Source organism: Piliocolobus tephrosceles, chromosome 2 (genome assembly GCF_002776525.5).
Source record: "Piliocolobus tephrosceles isolate RC106 chromosome 2, ASM277652v3, whole genome shotgun sequence".
NCBI classification, from domain to species: domain Eukaryota; kingdom Metazoa; phylum Chordata; class Mammalia; order Primates; family Cercopithecidae; genus Piliocolobus; species Piliocolobus tephrosceles.
Genome location: NC_045435.1, coordinates 93,864,793 through 93,890,108, shown reverse-complemented (window position 1 = coordinate 93,890,108; position 25,316 = coordinate 93,864,793). Strand labels below are relative to the sequence as shown.

The 25,316-nt window shown below is 40.0% G+C and overlaps 1 protein-coding gene and 1 pseudogene across 2 annotated transcripts; both read right to left on the bottom strand.

The window, feature by feature from the left end:
- Positions 1 to 6,379: 6,379 nt before the first annotated feature.
- Positions 6,380 to 24,615, bottom strand: HIGD1A (HIG1 hypoxia inducible domain family member 1A). 2 transcript variants are annotated; one of them, XM_023231434.1, is made up of 4 exons: positions 24,516 to 24,615; positions 16,462 to 16,604; positions 9,483 to 9,617; positions 6,380 to 8,783 (listed from the first exon to the last, which is right to left on the bottom strand). In XM_023231434.1, the coding sequence occupies exons 2-4, from the start codon at positions 16,556 to 16,558 to the stop codon at positions 8,734 to 8,736; spliced, it is 282 nt and encodes a 93-aa protein (XP_023087202.1). In that variant the 5' UTR covers positions 16,559 to 16,604; positions 24,516 to 24,615; the 3' UTR covers positions 6,380 to 8,733. The 2 variants fall into 2 exon arrangements, with proteins under 2 accessions (XP_023087202.1, XP_023087201.1); XM_023231433.1 differs by having other exon boundaries at positions 16,462 to 16,580; positions 24,516 to 24,609.
- LOC111555405 lies at positions 20,689 to 21,475 on the bottom strand (annotated as a pseudogene).
- Positions 24,616 to 25,316: the final 701 nt, after the last annotated feature.

Below are 25,316 nucleotides of genomic sequence, written 5' to 3'. Positions count from 1 at the left end.
ACATGACAGATAATGATATTGAACCTCTTTTTCATGTGCTTATTTGTCATCTGTATATTTTCTTTGGTGAAGTGTGTGTTCATATTTTTTGCCCAATTTCTAACTGTCGAGTTTTGAGAATTCTTTATATATTCTATATACTAGTCCATTGTTTGATATGTGGTTTGCAAATACTTTCTCCGAATCTGTAGTTCATCTTTTAATCCTCTTCACTTGGGCTTTCACAGAACAAAAGCCTTTGATTTTGACAAGGTCCAATTTATTTATCAATTCCTTCTTTTGTGGATTGTGCTTTTGATGTCAAGTCTAAAACTCTTTGCCTAGCCCTGGGTCCCAAAGATTTCCCCCCATTTTTATAAAAGTGTTAAGAGTTTTATGGCCATGATTTATTTTGTTGTAATTTTTATATAAAGGTATGAAATTTAGGTCAAGTTTCTTTTTTGCTTTTCTGCCTATGATGTCCAGTTGGTCCAGCACCATTTGTTGGAAGGCTATGCTTCCTCCATTGAATTGCTTTTGCACCTTTGTCAAAAATCAGATTAGCTATCTCAACAAAACCCAATTCAAAAATGGGTAAAGGACTTCAATAGACTTTAATCCAAAGATATACAAATGGCAAATAAGCACATGAAAACATGCCCAACGTCACTAACCATTAGAGAAATGCAAACCAAAACCACGAGATACTATTTCACACCCATTAGGATGGAGATGACCCAAAAGATGGAAAATAACAAGTATTTGCCAGGATGTGAAGAATTTGGAACCCTTATGCATGGCTGGTGGGAATGTAAAATGGTATATCCACTGTAGAAAACAGTTTGGCGGTTCCTCAAAAAGTTAAACATTGAATTACCATATGATTTACAATTCCACTTCTAAGTATATGCCCAAAAGATTTGAAAGAAGGGATTTGGCCAGACACAGTAGCTCACGCCTGTAATCCCAGCCCTTTGGGAGGCTGAGGTACAGGACTGCTTGAGGCCAGGAACTCGAGATCAGCCTGGTCAACATAGCGAGACCTTGTCTCTACAAAAACAAATAATAATAAAAAATGAAGAAGGGACTCAAACAGATCATTGTAGGCCAATGTTCATAGCAGCATTATTCACGATAGCCAGAAAGTAGAAACAACCCAAGCAACCTTCAACAGATGAATGGATAAACAAAATGTGGTATATATACTCCATGGAATATCCAGCCTTAGAAAAGAATGAAATTCTGAATTCTGGATGAACCTTGAAAACATTATGCTAAGTGAAATAAGCCAGACACGAAATGGCAAATATTGTATGATTCCACGTATATTAGGTACCTAGAATGAACAAATTCATAGAGACAGAAAGTAGGATAGAGGATGCTAGGGAGTGGAAGAAGGGGGGAAGTAAAGAAGTTTTGGGGTTTTTGTTTTTGAGACGGGGTCTCACTCTGTCACCAAGGCTGGAATGCAGTGGCACAATGACAGCTCACTACAGCCTCGACCACCTGGGCTCAGCTGATCTTCCCACCTCAGCATCCCAAGTAGTTGAGACCACAGGCTTGCACCACCACACCAAGTTAATTTTTGTATTTTTTGTAGAGATGGTGTTTCGCCATGTTGCCCAGGTTGGTCTCAAACTCCTGGCTCAAGTGAATTGCGTAGACCTCCCAAAGTGCTAGGATTACAAGTGGGAGCCACCGCATCCAACCAAAAGTTATTCTTACAGGGCATGGAGTTTCTGTTTGGGCTGATGAAAAGATTTTAGAGGTGGATGGTGGTGATGGTTACATAGCATTTTGAGTATACTTGGTTCCACTGTATTGTACATTTAAGAAGGGTTAAAATGGTAATTTTTATATGTATATTTGCCACAATAAAGGCTTTAAAAATCAGCTGCGCATACTTGTGTGGGTCTAACGGCTTTTTTTTCCTAATCCCTAAATTAGATTCTCCCCACAGTTCCATATAGTTCCAACTTTAAAGTGGGACCTTTACCCATGCTTATTTATCTCAATGATAATAGTCACCAAATATATTTCCCCTCACTGAAATTCTCTCTCCCACAAATAAGTAAACATAACATAAACAGTGGTACTCTTACATGAGAAACAAAAATGAATTGAACAAAGTCAGAAGTGGGAATACCTGAGTTTTGACTCTGACATTAGGCAAGTCACAAACCTCAACTTTCTACTTAAAATAGTAATAGTACCTTTATTATCATGATAATCAAATAGGTCATGAAAGTGCTTTGTAAAATGTGAAATTCTCTTCAGTTATCTTTATTATTTTAGTAGTCATATATATTACTACAGATTTAGCTGTTTTGCCTGAGAATGGAAGTAAGTTTTGCTACAGCTTAAAACCAAGGCCTCATTTGGCTCTCCCCATTTCACAGCTCTCATTCCAGACCTCAGCTTTGCAGGCCCCAAATCCAATTTGGTCATTATACCATGAGTATCTCTTGGGGCTAGACTTACACCAGTCACGTGTAACTGACATAAACCAGGAACACTAAGCCTCTCGTTTATATCTATGGGTTGTGACCCATGTCCAGAGACTCTCCCTTCTCAGCATCAGGCACCCACAAAGCCAAAAGAGTCATCAGAAAGATATTGTGAGCATGGACTCAGAATAAACAGAAACAAACTGCCTAGAGATATTTTTGGCACAGGGTTAAGCCTTATTAAATTATTCCACTTCACAATCAGGAGCCCTACATAGATAAAAATTGTTCATTTTCTCCAGGTTCAAGCCCCTTCATGCTGGAAGTTCTGCCTGTACAATTTGCCATGGATTTGGGCTTTGGTAGCTACTAGCCTCCCAGAGTCCTCCAGCACATTTTGGGTTTAGCTTAACACCATTTGGCTACAGTAAATCTTATTTTATCCATGGAACTATTTTGTCTAAGATGTGTTTGTATAGATGTGGTCTCACTCATCATATGTTGACTTTATTAGAAAACTCAGTGTTCTGCCAAGATTCGTCAATTCTCAGTTCCAAGGGACCTGATAGATGAGATCTACTCTGGCTCTCCACCAAGCCTTCAGCACAAGGTTAATAATGTATTTGTATTTTACCCTCGTATTTCTCAATTCCATTCTTGGCTCACATCACAGTCTTTCAAAACATTTGGGTGAGTCACCTGATCCTAGTAATTATTCATTTCTCTCATTAACTAGGTCCCCAATGCCTTGTGCACTTCATAGTATTTAGTTTACCACTTTCACAGTAAAGACCAGTTGTATGTGGGAATCTCTTCAGCTTCCTTTCTATAAAAGCTGAAAAAGCTAGGTGTGGTGGTGTGCGCCTATAGTTCCAGCTACTTAGGAGGCCGAGGCAGGAGAATTGCTTGAGCTTAGGAGACAGAGCTGCAGTGAGTTATGATCATGCCACTGCACTCCAGCCTGTTCTCAATTAAAAAATACATATACATACACATCAGGCACAGTGGCTCACATCTGTAACCCCAGCATTTTGGGAGGCTGAGGCAGGCAGATCACTTGAGCTCAGGAGGTTGACACCAGCCTGACCAACATGGTAAAATCCCATCTCTACAAAAAATACAAGTATCAGCTGGGTGTGGCGGCCCACACCTGTAGTCCAACTACTTGGGGAGCTGTGGTGGGAAGATCGCTTGAGCCCAGGAGGTTTGAGCTCAGGGGATGCCAGTGGGAGATGGGGTTACCATTGACAGAAATGAGTGAGCTAGGAAGGGGCGCTGTGGAAGACAATTGATATGGTTGTAGACAAGGTGAGATTAGGTAAGGCGCATAACTCAAAGATGCGATGGCAAAATTTTAGTCAGTCCTAACACTTCAGAATTATATTCAGGATAGGAAAAGACCTACACCAATGTTGTAAGAAGCTCAGAATACTACTGCAAAGACCTGTTCTTAGGTTCCTCTGAGGGGATCAACTGGACACTGGCCTCCACTGTAGACTCACTTATTACTGCTGAATTTAGGGGGAAATTTTTCTAACTTTTGTCTTGCTAAACACAAATTCTTTCTTTTGCTTCATTCAGTGACTAAGGGGGAAGTTGGCAAGGAAACTAGATTGTATGAGCAGTGTTAGTTCTTCCATGAACTCGTATCAGGTAAATCATTCACTGATAAAAGTAGCAAACCAGTCAGGGTGCATGTCCCAGCTGCCTCTCCAAATTCCCCTATTCTACTCAAACAGCTTTCAAATGGGACCAAGTGTATAAATAATATCTGGCAGTTCCACTCTGACTCGAGAACTTTAAAATACTTTATGTTCATTCAGTGTTGTTCTGGTCTGGTAGTTATGATGTGATAAACTATAGATGTATATGGGGATACAGCCTAAATTTCAAGTCCCTGAAACCGAGCAGCTGTTCCTCGTCTGTGAGGCAAGAGACATGGCCTACATGACCAATACTCCTTCCACTCCAAAAATCTGTCTGTGTGATTCAGAAGTCGAGTGTATTTAGGGGGCTTTTAAGTGTGGAGTGAAATTCCAACTCTTACCATCAGATGTCACTGTTGTTCATTAACTAGAAATATGTACCTTCTAGAGACAGTAGGATCCTGAATATAGAAGCCCCAAACCTTTTAATTCTAAGTAATTCAACAAACACTGAACACTTATGTGTGCCACGTGCTTTGGATGAGAAAGGCCATCATGCCCTCAGACAACTGGAGGAGAGGCATGGAAGCAATCAAACACACCAACACTCCAACAACATCCAACATTAAGCCATGGACTCTTAACTCTCAATGAAAAATCAACATACTATACTATCTCCTTAAAGTAGAACAATTGTTTCCTCAGGGAGAATTTCTCCAAACCCAACCCTGGGTTAGGCTCACCCAGCTGGATGTTCCTGTTGCATCCTCTACCTAATAATCATCATCCTTTATTGTGCTGGGACTCAGAAATGAATACCCCAAAATATGATGCTTTGACATGCTGGATCAAATGAAGACGCAGCCTCAAGGTCTCTCTGACCTCCTATCCCCTCCTACCCACCTCCTCCCCATCATGAAGCTGTTCTATGAAGTTTCCTTATCTGCTTAAAGTCTAGACCTGCCAAAGCGGGGAGAAATTACTCCTGGTCCTTTCCTTTTTTTTTTTTTTGAGATGGAGTCTTGCTCTGTTGCCCAAACTGGAGTGCAGTGGTGTGATCTCCTAGGTTCCAGTGATTCTCCCACCTCAGCCTCCTGAGTAGCTGGGACTACAGGTGTGTGCCACTATGCGCAGCTAATTTTTGTATTTTTTTTAGTAGAGAGGAGATTTCACCATGTTGGCCAGGCTGGTCTCAAACTCCTGACTTCAAGTGATCCGCCTGCCTCGGCCTCCCGAAGGGTTGGGATTACAGGTGTGAGCCACTGCACCGGCATGGAGTTTTCATTAGTTTAATTCATTTTTCAGGAAGAGAGACAAATCTGTCAACACATCTATCTGGACAGACTTAAACTATTACCTGTTCTGTAGGCCAACAGACTTTGTCTTAGGCCATCATATGTTCTCTAAGTCCACTGAATCCCCCTAAAAATAATTCATTATCCCTCAAATTGCCACATTTCCCCCATCTCCCCTTCCCCATGAAGGATATATAAACATCTGTACCCTATTGGGTTACTGAGTAATCATTCTGCCAGTCCCCCATGATACACACATTAAAATAATTGCATGTTTTTTCTCCTAGTAATCTGCCTTTTGTCGGTTGATTTTTCAGTAAACCTTCAGAGGGTGAAGGTAAAGTTTTCCCTGGACTCCTACAATTGTCATCACTTAGTTAATGCCAGCCTTCCCTGCTAGACTATAAATTCTGAAGGCAAGGCTCATGTGTCTCCTGTGCTGCTGCATTCCCATAGTTAACACAGTAATAATGGAAACAGCAACCATCTATTGAGCTTACTAATGCACTGGGTGCTATGCTAAGTAAGCCCTTTACAATCAGTACTGTATTTAATCCCAACAACCCTAGGCCACTGATACTGTCCCCATTTTATAAACAAGAAAACCATGGCTGCTTGGTTAGGAGTGGCAGAACCATGAACCCAGCTCTCACTCAATAAAAAATAGTATCACATCCATCCACTTGAACCACCTAATGTACCATTTACCATTCTTTTCAGCAAGGAATCCCACAAATTTCTCATGAACACTTATTAACATCTTAACCCTTCATTTGTTCTTCTCCCCCATCCTCTGCCATTTGTCTAGATCAATGGCCCTCAAATTAGTTATTTAAACAAAACCAAGATTACTCATCAATTAGAATGAAAATTTTCTAAAAATGTAGTGAAAACTGACCCAAAAGGTCAATACCAAGGCCTGTTAGTTATTGGATTTGATAAAGGAATAATTTGCACAGCCAAGCAAAAAATCAAATCACTTTTGTAAGAAAAATGTCACATGACTTTAGGCTTCTCTATAGCAACACTTTAATATTCCAAAGAAAAATATGAACTGAGAATTGTATTATCTAGCCAAATTGTTTTTACTGTGTAAAGGCTACAGATAAACATATTTGACATGGCAAAAATTTAGGGAAATTGTTCCATGAGTCTTTCTTAAGGAAACTGTTAAATCATTAATTGCAGCTGACCAAGAGATTACTGGGAATGTTTGAGTTTCAAATATATTTACACTGTGGAACTAAGAAATGTGAGGATGACAACAGAATGTAAATATTATATGTCCTCACAATGTAGAAATGATACAACAAAAATTGAGAGAAAAGGGAAAGAAAGTGGAAGTTCACTGATACAATGATAGTTGGGCACCAGAGCATATCAGCTAAAGCTACGCTGACAAGTCAAAAAGAAGTATAATCACATTTAACAGTACAAGAGTAGGTCAGGCGTGGTAGATTATGCCTGTAATCCCAGCACTTTGGGAGGCTGAGGCAGATAGATCTCTTGACGCCAGGAGTTCGAGATCATCCTGGCCAACATGGTGAAACCTCGCCTTTACTAAAAATACGAAAATTAGCCTGGCCATGGTGGTGCATGCCTGTAATCCCAGCTACTCAGGAGGTTGAAGCATCAGAATCGCTTGAAGCTAGGAGGTGGAGGCTGCCATGAGCTCAGATCACGCCACTGTACTCTAACCTGAGCAACAGAGCAAGACTCCGTCTCAAAACAAACAAACAAACAGTGTAAGAGTAAAATCCAATAATATTATTGACCAGAACTGGTTAATAGAGAAGGAGGGAAGAGAGAAATATGCTAGGCTTAAATATTTCTCAAAAGGAATTATTGGTGACTAAAAATAAATCGAAGAGTGTCGTAATTATACGGATAATCAGCTGGGGGTGGTGGCTCACGCCTGTAATCTAGCACTTTGGGAGGCCAAGGCAGGTGGATAATCTGAGGTCAGGAGTTCAAGATCAGCCTGGCCAACATGGTGAAACCTCGTCTCTACTAAAAATACAAAAATTAGCCAGGTGTGTTGGCACATGCCTGTAATCACAGCTACTCGGGAAGCTGAGGCAGGAGAATCACTTGAACCTGGGGGGTGGAAGTTGCAGTAAGCCAAGATCGTGCCACTGCACTCTAGCCTAGGCACCAGAGAATAATTCTTTCTCAAAAAATAAAAAAAAAAAAAATTAAAAATTTATATGGATAATCAATAGAACAAAAGTTACTCACAAAAGAAAGTAAAACACACCATAGAGTAAAATATTTTTAAAATCGTCAAAACAGAAAGCAGAACATGATTAGAGAACAACAACAAAAAAGGCAATTTCCTAAAACTTGTTCTCAAATTTGTTCCTCTACAGAAAGCTCTTCCTCATGAAATAAACACAACACATTTGACATGGGTCACCTACTTTAATAACAATACATATACCATGTTATCGCCATGGAATGTAAATTTAGATTAGACAAGAGAATTTCACAAGTGTGATAGCCTTCTGTAGTACATAAAAGTTTGAGTATACTGTCTGGCCAAACCAGCTTGCTCATAAGTCATTAATCAAATCCATTACAGGTAATTTGTTCAGTTCAATATTCACAATTCTTATGGAAAAAATAAGCAACACACACATTTAAAAAGTGTTCATTTACCTTTGCATGAGTGCTTAAAATACGTATTTCTATTTCAAGATGACATTTAAAAATTATTATATCAGCAGCAAAAATATAATTTGCAATTACAAAAAACGAAACTAAAATCCTTAAGTTATTCTCATGTTTACAATTGTGATTCTTTAATAAATACTACTATTATGCAGCTCTATTGTAAGCTTTCTGGATTTGGTTTAAACACATGCACATATATTGTCAGCTGTGGGAAGCTTTACAAACTATATTCCATGCACTTTTTGGACAGAGTTCTAACAGAGCCAGACAGTCCATAAAATAGGTAGAAAAAAGTTGAATTAACTGGGGCAAATAGGACTCTTATACAACATCCAAAATACGAGATTCTGCAGCAAACTGGGAGTACCTTCAGGACTGGCCTGTTATCTTCTTTAGAACTAAGTTCATCTTAAAAATTTAAGAAGGTGGACATTTCAACACCATCAAGTACATTTAGGTGACAGGTTTAAGTTAACTTGACTTCCTTGAATGACCTAGTTAGTAAACTAGTCACTAGTAATTCGGTCACCAGGCAAATCAAGCCTGTAAGAAAGGAAGCCAATATTCAAAATGCCATGTTACCATCTAAATCCATACAAATTAGTTTTTTTTCAACAATAATAGGTAACTTCAATAATGAGACATCTAACTAAAGCAAGCTCCTCCAACAAGACCAAGACAGCATCTCTTCTTCTAAGGCTTAGGTTTTGCCCAGAATTCCCGATACATGGAATAGCCCATACCTAAAGAAAAAGAATCCTAGTTAAGCATTTCAATATTTTCTTAAATATTGAAAAATAAAAACCAGTTCATAAAATAGCTGAAAGTAGTATCATTGCTAGCATGGAATATTTACAAGGGGAACAAGACCCTAGGAAGCTTATACTCTTGCCTTCTTAAACATCTTAAATTTCTAAAACTCTTTTTACATACAGTAGTTTCCCAAGTAGCAAAGGGCTGGTTTGGCTACTTCACATATTACAATATTTCTTTTAAAGAACAATCAATATTTATCTGGTAACTTTGAAAGGAATCACTCTTACTACATAATACCAGATAAAGTCAATGAATTATAAAGCCAATAGAAGCATGTAATACCTACACTAAGAATCTCTCCTTTAAAACCACAATAAAATAGCAATTGTATGTCTCTCCCAGATAACAGATGTTACTACCAACCCCATTTACATGTCTAGGCTCTTCAATGAAATTATAAACTCAGTGATTGACAGGATTTTTTTCATTTCTTTAAAATCTTAGTAGGATATATCATAGAAAAACTATGTCACTACTTGAATTATCTTCATTAATTCATTTTCTACATGAAAATAAGCGATATTCTCAAACAGCTAAAAGGTCAGCTAAAAATATTTACCTATTTTGATCGTCAAGAAATATTTCAATGAGAAACGAAAATTTGAAAATTTCCTGTAGGAACCTACCGACAGTCATTGCTCCTACAACAAAGCCTTGGGCTGCCACACGCATGTGGATCAGATGAAGGGACATTTTAGTATTTCCCCTGCTCTTCAGTTTGTATAATCCATATGCAACAATTGCTGCAAAACCTGCTATTCCTGTAAAACAAAGTAACAAGTATGTCAGAGGCATGAGGAGAAGGGACCAAGATGACTTTACCATCAATCAATGTACATTTTATTATTTATATGAGGATTCTTTATCAGATAGCTAACATACAAATTGTATTTTTCATGTTTTCCCCTGTCAAAACAAAAAATCTTGAAGCAAACAATAGCAGATCCAAAAAGTCAGGATTACCTTTAAAAATGTGGGTTTGTAGGGCCAGTAGACAAACTCCTTTAAAAGAGTGCTAGAGAATTAACAGGAACCTAGATTATGATCATCAGAAGTGTGCCAAAGGTCTTGACTTAGAGAATGAATTTATTACATTTCCTCTCTGTCCTATTTGCCTCCCTCAAGGTAATCAGTTAATATACCAGAGACAATCCTACACATTACTACCACTGAGAAACATTGCCTGAATATTTCAAACTTTGGAATACTGTACTGGGAAGAATGTAAGTAAATAAAGGAAAAGAATAGAGTAATATTAGTTTCAGTTAAAAGGATTATGATCCTAGAGTTCTATACGGAGCCAAACTCTCATTCATTTTGAGGGTAAAAGCATTCAGGACATGACTTTGCAAGTTTTCTTTTTAAGATTTATTATTTTATTTTTTAAGAGATGGGGTCTTGCTCTGTTGCCCAGGCTGGAGTACAGTCGCACAATCATAGCTCACTGCAGCCTTGAACTCCTGGGCTCAAGTGATCCTCTTGGCTCAGCCTCCCTAATAACTGGACCTACGGGAGGGCTCTCTTTCCCAAGCTGCCACCCAGGTGCTGATACAAAAACCTAGAGGAAAATATCCAGTCAAATAAAAACAGTGAGTCAAAATGGACAGTTCAAGAAATAAAGACATAATGGTTAAGATATAATAGTGAGCAATAAAGACAGGAAAATCTGTACTGGTTCCTTGAAAATGACTGGTATAATACAGAAGAATTAAGAATCTGAAATTAGGCTATGATTATTACAACAAAACGTGTGCTAAAGGTCTTAAGTTAGGGAATAAATTTACATTCATTTTAATACTGGAAATAGATGAAAAAGTACATCCTAGTTTGACAATGTAAAGAAAACCACCAGCAAGCACTATAAGAACAGCCTCAGAACTTCCAAATCATAAGAAGAAGAAAAAATTAGGGCTGGGAGCAGTAGCTCACACCCATCATCCCAGCACTTTGGGAGGCTGAGACAGACAGGTAGATTACCTGAGGTCAGGAGTTTGAGAACAGCTTGGCCAACAGCCTGGCCATCTCTACTAAAAAGACAAAAAATTAGCCGGGCATGGTGGCATGTGCCTGTAATCCCAGCTACTCGGGAGGCTGAGGCAGAAAGAATGCTTAAACCTGGGAGGCGGAGGTTGCAGTGAGCTGAGATCACGCCACTGCAGTCCAGCCTGGGCAACAGAGCGAGACTCCATCTCAAAAAATATATATATACATATAAATAAATACATTTTTAAATAGTCATAAAGCTTTAAAATAATCTAATATAGTGGTCACATAAATGAAGCAAAAATTGTTAGGAACACAAGATCAGCTCTATTAGAAGATAACAAAATGGGAAAATATGTCTCTTTCACAAAACAACAGAATAAGCAGCCCCAAACTAAAGCTACAGAATTGAACGGCACCATTAAATAACCTTACTTAAATTCCTAAAAATAAATAAAATTTAATATTTTAATTATAACAGAGATCCCACATTCTTTCAAATGTCTATGAAGCTTTGACAAAACCAATCGTTTATTAGGCCACAAAGAAAATTCCAACTTCCAAAAAGGACTTCTTTCTGGACGACTACCATAAAGCCAAAACTTAGCAATCAAGACATAAAACAGCCAGCCACACACACACACCTGCCCTCTAACCACTGAGAAGCTGAGCACCAATAACTACATTTGGAGGTTAAAGTAAAAACTGAAAGATTAGGAAACTATCAAACATTATTTGAAAAATAAAAACAGTACTGGTTCTTAGAACAAATAAAATTGTAAAACCTCTAGGAAGTCTGATCAAAGAGAAAATAAATATACAACATTAGGTATGAGAAAGTGGATATAATCACAAGTGGTAAAGAGATTTTTAAAAATAAGAGATGATTGCTCTTTGCCAATTAAATTTGAAAATCTAGGTGAAATGAATGATTTCTGAGGAAAATATAAATTCCTAAATTTGATTCAAGAAGTTGTAGAAAACCTTTCTATACCAATAACCATAGAAAGAATTAAATGGGCAATCCATGCTTTATCCCCAAAAGATAAAGACCCAAATAGTTTTATTAACAAGGTCTAATAAAAATTATAAGGGCATTCTCAATTCATGTTATTTAAAGTATTCCAGGGCATTAAAAACATCCCAATACATTTTTTTCCAATATATTTCCCAAGAAAACAAATCCCTGATACCAAAACAAAATTAAGATAACACGAGAGGCTGGGTGCAGTGGCTCACACCTATAATCCAAGCACTTTGGGAGGCTAAGGCAGGTGGATTACTTGAAAACAGGAGTTCAAGACTAGTCTGGCCAAAATGGTGAAACCCCATCTCTACTAAAAACACAAAACAGGGTCTCACTGTGTTGCCCAGGCTGTCTTGAACTCCTAGGCTCAAGTGATCCTCCTGTCTCAGCCCCCTAAAGCGCTGGAATTACAGGAATGAGCCAAAGCACTCAGCCTTATTTTTAATTAAAAAATGAAAAAGAGATGAGAAAAAAAGTTCCCTTTAAAGATAAGAATAAGTCAGGGATACATGTGAATACTGCTGTTGTTGCCTGGAGATCCTAAACAATTTTAAATCGCATTAAAAAAACTATAGGCATAATTTAGGAAGAAACACTACTAGTTTGCAGATCATCTAATTGTGTGTATAGGAAATCCAAGAGAATCAAATGAAACACAACTAGAGGCCAGGTGCAGTGGCTCATGCCTGTAATCCCAGTACTTTGGGAGGCCAAGGCAGGTGGATCATTTGAGGTCAGGAATTCCAGACCAACCTGGCCAACATGGCAAAACCCTATCTCTACTAAAACTACAAAAATTAGCCAGGCGTGGTGGCAGGCACCTGTAATACCAGCTACTCGGGAGACTGAGGCACAAGAATTGTTTGAACCTGGGAGGCAGAGGTTGCAGTAAGTTGAGATTGTGCCACTGCACTCCACCCTGGGCGACAGAGCAAGACTCCGTCTCAAAAGAACAAAAAGAAACACAACTAGAACCAATAAGAAAAAAGATTACTTTGATGAATACATTAAAAAGCATATCTAGAGAAATTAAATTTCTGGACCTACAGAAAACAATAAAATTATATTTAAGGACACAAAAAGTTTGCATGAAAATTGGTAGATGCACCACATTCTAAGATTCCCATTCTCCCCAAATTTATAAATTCAATCTAATCCAAATGTAAAAATGAGACATTTTTCCCCATTTTGGGCTGGGCAGGCCAATTTCTTTTTCTTTTCTCTCTTTTTCTTAGACACGGGGTCTTCCTATGTTTCCCAGACTAGAGTTCAGTGGGTATTCGCAGGCATGACCATTATACACTACCGCCCTGAACCCCTGGGCTCAAGTGACCCTCCTGCCTTGGCTTCCTGAGTAGCTGCAATTAACAAGCTAATTTCAAAGTAAACAGGGAAGCTCTATTTGAGAAGGTAGAATAGTGAAAGTGTACTGGCTTATGAGGTATCTAAACATACCATTAAGTTTCTGGCAGACAGATCAAAGCAACAAAATAAGTACAGTAGTTCAGTAACAAACCTATGTTTCGTGTATGACATAGTTCACATTTCAAATAAGTGGGAAAAGAATGCAAAATAGATACCCAAATTACTGTGTTAGAAAATTAAGGTATCCATAAGGAAAAAGTATAAACTTAGATTTTGCCTCATGTTATACCTACAAATAAATTCCAGATCGATTAGTATCTCAATGATAAATCAACAACATAAGGAAATACAGGAACCTAAGTAGTCCCAGGATCATGAAGGCCTTGCAACATATAAGAAAACATAATATCTAAAATACATCATTATAATTTAATTAGAAAAAGACAACCTAGTCAAAACAGAAACAAAAGCAAAAACAAAAAAGAAAAAAACAAAAAAGCTAATTCACAGGAGAGAAGCCTGAATGACCAACACATATGAAAAGATGCTCAAAGAATGATAATATCTAGTGCTATTGAGAGTATGGGAAAACCAACCCATCACAGCCTATTGGTGTAAATCATTGTTTTGGTACAATTAAACATACAAGGATATTTAATTTTTACACACACACTCTTCCAACAGTTTGTAAAAGCAACATAATGGGAACAACTCCTATGTCGTCAATAGAGCAATGGTTAAATCAATGTAGGATTTATGTACTCCTAAGAAGGTATATGTATAAATTATGACAACCCATTAAAGAGCAGAAAATTTTATATTTGTATCTTATCCTTTTGAAATACCTTTCTGCATATTTCATAATGTACCAAATGTGTAAGAACAAAAGTACTTATAAATGACTTCAAAATAGATAAACACACAACACACTGGCAGGACGTACGTGTTCAAATTATTTTTTACTGAGGGAATGTACAACCAAAAAATTTTAGAGATCTCTGTTACAAAACATTGTATATCTACAAAATTAATGATTCAATTATTAAAAATATAAATGTTCCTATATGTATTGTTATAAAAAGATAATGAAAACAAGGCTAAAGAAAAATATTTCATCTAAAAATAATTATAAATAATAATTTATGGTAGTATATGGAGAAGAAAACACTGACTGTGCAAACTGCTGTTGTCTTTCAGAGTCAGGATCATAGGGTATGGTACCTTTCTGTTTTATGTACTTTTGCAACTAACTTATTAATTATATGCTCAGAAGAAAAACTCCTTCAAGAGACTTCAAAGTCCTTTAACTTCTTGGACAGCCATCTAAAAAGATGCTCAGTAGTTTGTTAATAATGAAAAATTAGAAACCACATAAATTTCTACCAAGAGGATTATAATGTTATATATAATAGTAATTTATATCATATAAATTAAGTCATTAAAAATGGAGCTCTGGCCAGGCGTGGTGGCTCACGCCTGCAATCCCAGCACTTTGGGGGCTGAGGCAGGCGGATCACAAGGTCAGGAGATCAAGACCATCCTGGCTAACACAGTGAAACCCAGTCTCTACTGAAAAACAGAAAAAATTAGCCGGGCGTGGTGGCAGGCACCTGTAGTCCCAGCTACTTGGGAGGCTGAGGCAGGAGAATGGCGTGAGCTCGGGAGGCGGAGCTTGCAGTGAGCCAAGATTGTGCCACTGCACTCCAGCCTGGGCGACAGAGGGAGACTCCGTTTCAAAAAAAAAAAGTGGAGTTTTTAGGCCAGGCACGGTGGCTCACGCCTGTAATCCCAGCACTTTGGGAGACCAAGGCAGGTTGATCACCTGCAATCAGGAGTTCGAGACCAGCCTGGTCAACAGGATGAAACCCCCATCTCTACTAAAAATACCAAAAAATTAGCTGGTGTGGTGGCGGGCACCTGTAATTCTAGCTACCTGGGAGGCTGAGGCAGGATAATCACTTGAACTCAAGAGGTGGAGGTTGCAGTGAGCTGACATCACGCCACTGCACTCCAGCCTGGGCAACAAGAGTAAAACTCCTTCTCAGAAAAAAAAAAAAGTCGAGTTTCAAATAACATAGGTAAAAACATGAGATAAAAATTATAATACTTATATGCATCTTAGTATGATCCTGAATTTGCAAAGATAAAAAAAGAAAAAATAACTGGAAAAAATATGTACATCAAAATGGTAACAATAGTTACATCTAAATAGTGGCATTAAAGGTAATTTTTAAATTCTTTGTACAATTAAAAATTTTTTAACTTTTTCTTGAGATTAGTTTATATATTATAAATTTCACCTTTCATCTGTTTTAAGTGCACATTAAATGAATTTTAATATGCCTGCAAGTCCGACCTCTGGGGTACAGGAGACTGAATAGCTAATTTCAGTCATGACTGACACCTCAATAAAACCTGGTTACCAAGGCTTGGTGGGCTTCCCTGGATGGCAAGACTTAGCATGTATTGCCACATATCATATCATCAGTACTGAAGAATTAAATGCACCCCCTCACCCTCTGGGACTCCCTGTGAAGGAGACACCTAGAATTTTGTGTCTGGTTTATCCTAGACTTCATTCTATATGTCTTTGTTGACTTTAACCTATATCCCATTGCTGTAATAAACTATAACTATGACCATAGCAAGCATTTTTGAGTCTTATGAGTCTTGGCCCAATAATCATCTAACCTGAGGGTGGTCTTGGGGTTCGCCAAAACAACATTATTCACTGAAATAAGACTCAATAAAATAAGAAGTCTCAGCTGGAGTGGTGGCTCACACCTATAATCCTAGCACTAGGCTGAGGGTGCGCGGATTGCTTGAGCCCAAGAGTTTAAGACCAGCCTAGGCAACATGGTGAAACCCTGTGTCTATACAAAAATACAAAAATTAGCTGGGTGTGGTGGTGCACACCTGTGGTCCCAGCTACTTAGGAGGTTGAGGTGGAAGGATCAAGAACCTGAGAGGTCGAGGGGTGGGGGCAGTGAGCTATGATCGAGCCACTGCACTTCAGTCTAGGCGAAAGAGACCCTAGTCTCCAAAAAGGAAAAAAGAGTCTGAAAACATACAGAAGAATCATTGTGATGAGATTTATATTATGTCAATCTCAGCATATTTCAACAACATAAGAAAAAAATGGAAAATACATTCTTTCAGGATATGCTCAATGAACAAGTTTATCACAGCTCTACCGTATTCAAGATCACTAAAATGTCAGTCAAACTTACCAACGGGTACGAATGGTGCCTCCTTAGCTTTTCGAATAAGTTTGGATCCCTGATCTTCCTCATATGAAGGAAGGGAAACGCCTGTGTCTGTTGACATAGTGACTGCTTGAAGAATCACCCTGAGAGAGAATTTCTATGAGGTTCTGTAATTAAAAGCATCTGAACATTATTAAATATCTGGATGTATTTAAAATATTCCTAACTTCCATGAGAATCTTAGCATATGTTATCCATAATCCTAAAGTTAAAAAATATTTTTAGAAATTAACTGTATTTTTATTGTATAGTCACCCTCAGGGAGAGTTGTATACATTTATTCCCCCCTATTGTTTTGCCATTTCTCCGGTACAACCCATTCATTTTTAGCACAATGTTATTAAAAATAGTGAAAAATTTTAAATTGATGTTACTTTTATCAATTAAAATAGTAGCTACTAATTTTCTGGCTATCTTCATCCTTAATCAACTATTTAACTTGACAATTTTAAGTTACTCAAACCAAACTGAGAACTTCTATTGAACCTTCAATATCACATTGGAAATCCTACTTAGTACTTTTCGGTGTAGTTAAGTGCAGTCTTTATTGCTTTCAACTGCTGGTTTATTTATTCCAATGTGCTTCCTTGCTTCAGTTTTCACTTCAGATTAGTCTCTAATCTATTACAGTAATCTCTTATCCATGATGGTTGCCTCTGGGGGAAAGAGTAGTTATTCTGAACAGCCAAAGTTTCTACCTAGCTCATTATTTACTCATTTTAAGAACAAAGCTTTTATTTCAAATAATATTGGTAGAAATGTCTCCTTCATAGCCTTTTAGACTTTTTTATGACCTATGATTAGTTTTTTTCTTTTTTGAGACCGATTCTTGCTCTGTTGCCCAGGCTGGAGTGCAGTGGCACGATCTCGGCTCACTGTAACCTCCACTTGGCACACACCACCATGCCTGACTAAATTTTGTATTTTTTAGTAGAGACAGGGTTTCACTCCTGACCTCAAGTGATCCACCCACCTCGGCCTCCCAAACCGCTGGAATTACAGGTGTGAGCCACTGTGCCAGCCTATGATTAGCATTTTTTTTTTTGAGATGGAGTTTTGTTCTTGTTGCCCAGGCTGGAGTGCAATGGTGCAGTCTTGGCTCACTGCAACTTCTGCCTCCCAGGTTCAAGTGATTCTCCTGCTTCAGCCTCCCAAATAACTGGAGATTAGAAGTGCCTGCCACCGTGCCTGGCTAACTTTTTTGTATTTTTAGTAGAGATGGGGTTTTACCATCTTGGCCAGGCTGGTCTCGAACTCCTGACCTCAGGTGATCCACCTGCCTCCCAGTGTTGGGATTACAAGCGTGAGCTACCAAGCCTGGCCCTATGTTTAGTATTTTTAACATCACTGCAGCACAAAACTGAATTACCCTCAGGGTCTTCTTAATATCTTCTAAGCTTCAGATCTGCCTTCCTTTACATACCTTACATCCCCCAGGCTTCCCTTTAAAACTCTACCCTCTTTTTATAATTCCTTTAAATGGTATCCCAAAGGCAAGAACTAGCCTGATAGCATATGAGTAAGGGGATAGGGGTAAAAAAAAAAAAAAAAAAAAAAAAAAGATTCATTTTCATCACAGGGATCAAAGGCTCCTTTCCTCCTTTTCGGTCATCTCAGTGAATAGCCTTTTATCACCATGAGGCATTAACAAATTCAATTTCATTTTAGCCACAATAACAAAATATACTTTCTTCACTGAACTATTTTGAATTGCAGTAAACTTTACCCACAGATAAAATAAGGGGCTGAAGCACAGTTTAAGTCTCTAATTAGTGCCAATTACAATAAACTTAAAAGTCTGTGCCCACCCTATCACCCATATAAAATCTTACTTTCACTTCTGGGTTTTTCATATGCATTATGCTCCCTTGATAAAAATACCTCTCATTCAACACCTTGCTACTCAAGGGGAGTCAGTGGCAGTTAAGGTCCTCAACGAAAATGCAACTCCAGAGGTAGGGGGTGGTGTGCTTAGTTTAGAAAGTGAATTCATCCTTATAAGCCTCACCTTCATTGAGATGACTCAACCGTGTCATCTGACATAGAAGAAAATAAAAGAAAATTTAGATTGGACTTAGACCTTCTTTTTGTACTCCATTACTTGTTAATTGAATAAACTCCTAACTACTGAGCTTTATTATATATAAGGTTCAATAAGCTCAAGGTTCAAGATACTCACTATATATCTGAATAATACAATATAAACGCTAAAGTAATTAATGGTTCAAAAATTAGTTTTTTTTAAAAAAAAGAGAAATCATGTAACCGCCCAACAGGTTCACCTTGCTCGCTGGCTGGACAGAGCTGATTTATCAAGACAGGGGAATTACAATAGAGAAAGAGCAATTCACCCCAAGTCAGCTGTGTGGGAGACCAGGGTTTTAAATAGTCAAATCAGCCTCTTGGAGCATTCAGGGATCAGTTTTTGAGGATAATTTGGTGGGTAGGGGAAGGCCAGTGAATAGAGTGCTGATTGGCTGGGTTGGAGATGAAATGGGAAGTTGAAGCTGTCCTCTTGTGCTGAGTCAGTTCCTAGGTAGGGGATGTAAGATCAGATGAGCCAGTTTATTGATCTGGGTGGTGCCAGTTGATCTATCAAGTGCAGGGTCTGCAAAATATCTCATGCACTGATCTTAGGATCATTTTAGGGAGGGTCAGAATCTTGTAACCTCCAGCTGCATGACTCCTAAAATATAATTTCTAAGCTGTGGCTAATTCATTAGTCCTCCAAAGGCCGTCTAGTCCCCAGGCAAGAAGGGGGTTTGTTTTGGGAAAGGGCTGTTACCACCTTTGCTTTATTTTTCTATTTTTATTTTATGAGACAGCGTCCAGTTCTGTCACCCAAAGCTGCAGCACGATCTCAATCTTGGCTCACCGCAACCTCTGCCTCCCAGGTTTGAGCGATTTGTGCCGTAGCCTAACAGCTGGGATAACAGGCGTGCACCACCATGCCTGGGTAATTTTTTTGTATTTTTAGTAGAGATGGGGTTTTGCCATGTTGGCCAGGCTGGTCTCAAACTCCTGGCCCTAAGTGATTTGCCCGTCTCAGCCTCCCAAAGTGCTAGGATTATAGACGTGAGCCATCATGCCTGGCTCTGTCTTTTTTTGGCTAGGTCCTATCTCTTTCACTGTCTCAGTTGTAATTTTGCAATGGCGGTTTCAATCACAGTGTGATTAATTGTCAATAGCCTAACACAGACAAGGTCTGAATTTAGAGAGTGATGTGTTTTAGCTAAAGGAGGTTTGCTAGAGGAGGTTTGGCACCTTTCACAGAGAAACACTTGAGACTGGCACCTTTCACAGAGAAACACTTGAGACTGGCTTTGAAGAAACTGCATAAATGGACTGGATGGAGAGATTAAACACTGTTGACTAGCCTAGCCAACATGGTGAAACCCCATCTCTACTAAAAATACAAAAATTAGCTGGGCATGGTGGTGGGTGTGGTGGAGTGCCCGCCTGAAATCCCAGCTACTTGGGAGGCTGAGGCAGGAGAATCGCTTGAACCCAGGAGGCGGAGGTTACAGTGAACCAAGATTGCACCACTGCACTCCAGCCTGGACAACAGAGTGAGACTCCATCTCAAATTTTAAAAAATAAAAAGAAAAATAAAAAAAATCACGACCTTCTCAAAGGGTAAGTTTATCACAAATCCTTTCATTTCCCTTCCCAACCCCCATATTCTAACCACATTAATTTTTTTTTTTTTTTTTTTTTTTTTGAGACGGAGTCTCTCTCGCTCAGTCACCTAGGCTGGAGTGCAGTGGCGCAATCTCGGCTCACTGCAAGCTCCGCCTCCCGGGTTCATGCCATTCTCCCACCTCAGCCTCCCGAGTAGTTGGGACTACAGGCGTCCGCCATGGCACCCGGCTAATTTTTTGTATTTTTAGTAGAAACAGGGTTTCACAGGATGGTCTCGATCTCCTAACCTTGTGATCCGCCCGCCTCGGCCTCAGAAAGTGCTGGGATTACAGGTGTTAGCCACTGTGCTCAGCCCAAATTAAGCATTTTTAAGAAGCTCTCTATACCTCCAAGCCTTTGCACAAGCTGATTCCTCTACTTGTGAGAGATTCCCTCCCTTTCCATCCCCTTCAGATACTCTTTCCCAGCTAACTCCTCCCATTTTTTTTTTCAGGTTTGGTTTTTCTGTTTTTACACTGAGTCAGAAAATTATTTTAATAGTTACAAAACTTTTTTTTTTTTTTAACAGAATCAGTATAAAATAGCAGTTGATTTCTCCATAATTATCAGAATTATTTATACTTGAGGTCTTGGCTAAGTGGGGCTGAAATCAACAAAAGGTCTTGGACTATTGGCTCAGAAATAATCCTAGGAAGCCCGCCCTGTTGACACCTGTCATGCTTAGCTCTTACGAGATGATCTGGTCCTTAAAAAAAAAAAAAACAAAAAGTATCTCTCTTTATTCATTCTTTGGAGGCTTGAAGTGAATTCAGTAGCATTCATTAAACTCCTTCCAGCTCCTGTCATTTACCATTCTGACTGCATCCACTTCAACTTAGTCTGCTCTCTTCTGAGTTGCTTTAGCAATATTAAATCGTCCAATTTCTTTTCTCTCTCTTCTTGGAGGTTTTTTACTACTGCTGAGGTCTGGGCTATACAGTTTTTCAATGACTCTGTCCCTGCTGGCATGAGCTGCCATCAAAGACTCAAAGTTGTTTACAGGTTTGGCTGGCATCCATTTTCCCTGCAAAGGAAGCTGTTGGAACCGTAGTGTTTAATTCATGTACTAGTCTGTCATCAATTGTCCACATCACCTTGAGTAATTCCTGGAACTAGGCAAACTCCTCACAGTTCACACCACCGCTGGGCGCCACCATATTGGACTCAGGTTCACACCTTAATTGACCTCCTCTCAGAAATTAATGTCTCTTTAAGTTTGTAAGTGCTTTGGTTATGCAGTCCCATAGGATCTTGTACTTTCCTTATAACCCTTAAAACCATCAGTTTGTCTGTTTCTTTTGCTAGAATCCTTAAGTCAGGGGCCAATACCTGCTCTACTTGTATCCAACTCCACTGCCTGGTGCAATACCCTATATATAATAGGTACAATACAAATGTTTCTTGCATACATTTAAAAGTTACATTTCTCAACCACTGAGAGCATTCTTAGGTTACTCAGGAATATTGAGTGGAAAAAAAATAACAATCACAGATTTGTAGAGTTTAATCAGTAAGAAAAATGCCAAACTGTATGTACTTAAGTGTTTATTTCTTTTATGTTTCTTATATTGTACCTATGAAAAGAGAAATAACCTGAGGTCTTAGTTCCTTGCAACACAGGGGACAAAACTATTATATACCACAATACACTTTTAAAAACTAAAAACTTCTGCAGATATAAAAGCATGTTTTCCCCTTTTTTGCCTGAATCATTTCTAAACTAAAAAATCATTTGGGAATTGTCTTTAAAAGCAAGAAAGTTGGTAGCCGGGCGTCATGGTGCACACCTGTAGTCCCACCTCCTCAGGAGGCTGTGGCAGGAGGGCTGCTTGAGCCTGGAAGGTGGAGGCTGTGGTGAGTCATGATCCAGCCACTGTACTCCAGCCCAGGAAACAAGCAAGACCCTTGCTGAGGGACCCAACAAACAAACAAAAACAGGACATAAATGGTTTTTAAAAAACAGCAAGAAAGTTCGTAGTTTTTCTTATAATTATCTCACATCTGGTTGACTCTAATTCTCCAACGGGTCAATGGAGCAAAAGGTTTTTTTTTTTTTTTTTTTTTTCTCCTTTCAGGAGGGAGGGGGTTAGTTGTCTCTTTCCTGTATATAAATCAAGAACAGAAGAAAATCTATTTCTCCGTTCTTCATTTATGATACAGACTCTCAAGTTTGTGTGGATATGGCATTTGACCTGGCTTTCAGAAAATAGCCCCTGAGGTAAGAATCAGGGTGTGGGGAACAAAACGGCCATTACTTGCTTGAAACGAGACGATAATCTGTGATTACCTTATGTGCACATTTCAGAATAAAATTAAGGATGAATATTTAAAAATCCAACACATATCACTTGTTATTCTGTAGTCCAAATATTATAGTTCCCATATAGTACATACCTAAAATATTCTATGAATACAAAATTTTGATAACTGTCTTTGTAATTACCACGTGTAAGTTTCCAAAGTATTCATTGTTTATAGCCACCTGAATTGAAAACTGGTTAAGCATCAGGAACAATAATTTCGAATCATATAATTTGAGAGTAACAAATCAGATGAATAATCCAGGCCAACAGCCTTATTTTACAGGTGGGGAAAAGGTTGTGCGAGGGTTATACCAATTGCTCAGTACAAGGAATACATGTCTGGTGGGGCAGGATTAGAATCCAGCTCTTCTGATATAGAGTCCTGGGTTCTTTTGATTGACAATATATTGCCAAAACATCAATCTTATGCTGCTGATGTAAATTAATTAAATTTGCAGATAAGAAATCTGATTAGAAAATGTAAGAATCCATTACTCAACAGAAGCCCACGTTGTTCTCTTTGAATGATATATATAAGTCATGCCTAAGTTAAATGGAATCTTCTTCAGTTGACTTAACTCATCTAACAATTTCAATTATGATTTGAAAAGACTTTTTTCACTACACCACTGCCAGACTTTCCTTCATTATCCACCCACAGTAATTGTCCCAGATCTCTGTCAGAAAGTTGAATAGACGCTAAAAAAAGGCACCAGTAACCAGATATTCAAAGTCAGTTTGGAGAGCACAAATTACTCTGTACGCTTAGTAAGACACGACTGAAGACCTTTCCACAGGGAACCTAGAAGTGGCATTAAGGGAAGATGAGCCGTCCAGCATCAGGGGACGTAACAGGCTGAATGAAGGATCTTTCTTCACAGTTATTTTGTCACGGGAATTACTATCTAAAGCAATGCTGGCTTCAAACTTTGATTTTGCACCAGTCGCCCATCAGCCTGTTTAAAATGGCTGCCAAGGCCCCAGCATGGAGATCCGGATTCAGGTGGTCTGCGGCAGAGCTCCAGGAATTTTTACTTTCAGAAGTCCCTTCAAGTGACTCTGGTGCACAAAGAGAACCCCTAGTATACAGGATTCCAAATATGTGTGTCATGCTGGAGCTTCATGAACAGGTTGTCACCGCTTCAACCTGTTAGAACTTTCCATCCAAACCTGTCTTACTCGAAAGTGCTTTTGTACTTCCGGAAGCAGAGATCCCTGTAGTGGGGAATACTCCGAAGAGGGAAATAGCGGCTTCCCACTCCGGGAATTTAAGACAAAGGCGCATATCACTGCTGCATCATGTCGGCAGCTCCCAATTCTGCCCTCACGCTGTGCTTTGTAATCTCTAACCAGCCGACTCGGCAGGAGAAAAATTTAATTCGGTCACAGAAGCAACACACAGGGCCCTAGACCTGGTCACTTTCCCAGGGTGGAGGAAACACCAGGTCGGGGAGAAAAGCAAGGTCGGGACTGGAAGGTCCTCTGCCAGTACGCCCTCCCCTCAACCTCCCGACCTTCCTCGCCGCCTCTTCCTGTGACCTTGTCGGGACTCCGTGACCAGAGCGCTCTCCCTCCTATCCCGCCTCGCCCGCCGCTCAGCCTGCTCTTCAAAATTTTCCAAGCTCTGGGGACGCTCCCGCTCCTCGCTCCTCGCTCCCCGCCGTCGGGCCCAGCCAACACTCTCCTACTCCTGCCTCTCATTACTACCCCAGCAGCGAGTCTTCCCCGCTCGGCAACAACTCACTCCACAAGCTTCTGCTCCATCTCCTCGCTGACTCCGTCTCCCCTCACCCTAAGGACCCCAGGCCTCAGCTTCCGACCCTTCTCCTCCTCCCATGCTCTAGGCCGGGCCTGAGCACCGGCAACTCCACCTCTCCTCCCTCATTCCAGACACTGACCCCAGCTCCCAGCCCCCAACTCCCAACCCCAACCCCTACCCCCAAAGTCTTTTCGGCCTGGCCAAGCGCTGCTCCACTTCTTCCCGCCCCGCGGCCCGTGACCCTGGCTCACAGTCCCCCGGCTCGTTTCGCTTACCTAGAGCGACAAAACCTCTCACACGCCAACCGTCTTCGGATCCCTGCAGTCTTAACCTGTCCGGCCGGCTTCTCCCCACCCACAACCGTCCCAGCCAATCAGAGGCCAGCGGCCGCAAAACGACGCGTACGTGTGCGCGGCGGGTGGGGCAGTCCAGAGCGGGTCCTGGATTGGCTGGGGCGGTGAATGCCGGCCCACTACCCCGGCTCTAGCTTACTGGCTGAAACAGACGTGAGAGCTTGGCGCCCAGGGTTCGCGCCCGGGCACTTGAGGGGTTTTGGCTCCTGGCCCGGGGACTCCTCGGATTTCTCCTGCGCTTTTCTCCTCGGGCATCGGGGGCGAGCACCGCGAACGCCGTGTCCCGAGTGCCGGCCGCCTGCGGACGCCTCACAGGCCGGAAAGGGATGGGGGTGAGGGGTTTCGGCTGCGGGTGAGGTGGGGTTCCCGGACCCACACGGGTCTGACTGCTTGTTCTCACCGTTCAGTAACGAGATGCAGACAGACTGGGAAAGAATTTCTGCAACAGGTTACAGGGAGAAGGTCGGAGTGACTCACCAGACCAACTCAAAATTATTAATACAAGTTTTTCTAGTGCTTAAATACATTCAGTGCACTTACAAGTCGAAAGCCAAAGTGTTTCACTCAATCTAATCTTTAACCATAATAAGGTCAGGTGTCTAGACAATTGCTTCAGAGCCTTGGAAATAATCTAAAGTGGGTCCCGGTACAAGCTGTGCAAGAACAACTCCATTATTTTAATTAAACTCCAGGGGCTGAGAAAGCCCAGGCGGGATCTTAATG

Bases quoted from the DNA above. Each gene is read 5' to 3' on its own strand.
- HIGD1A (XM_023231434.1), bottom strand. From the start codon at position 16,558: ATGTCAACAGACACAGGCGTTTCCCTTCCTTCATATGAGGAAGATCAG. The intron at 9,618-16,461 runs GTAAGTTTGACT...TTTGTTTTACAG, and splicing joins GGCACCATTCGTACCCGTTG to GAATAGCAGGTTTTGCAGCA. The intron at 8,784-9,482 runs GTAGGTTCCTAC...CTTTTTCTTTAG, and splicing joins TGTAGGAGCAATGACTGTCG to GTATGGGCTATTCCATGTAT.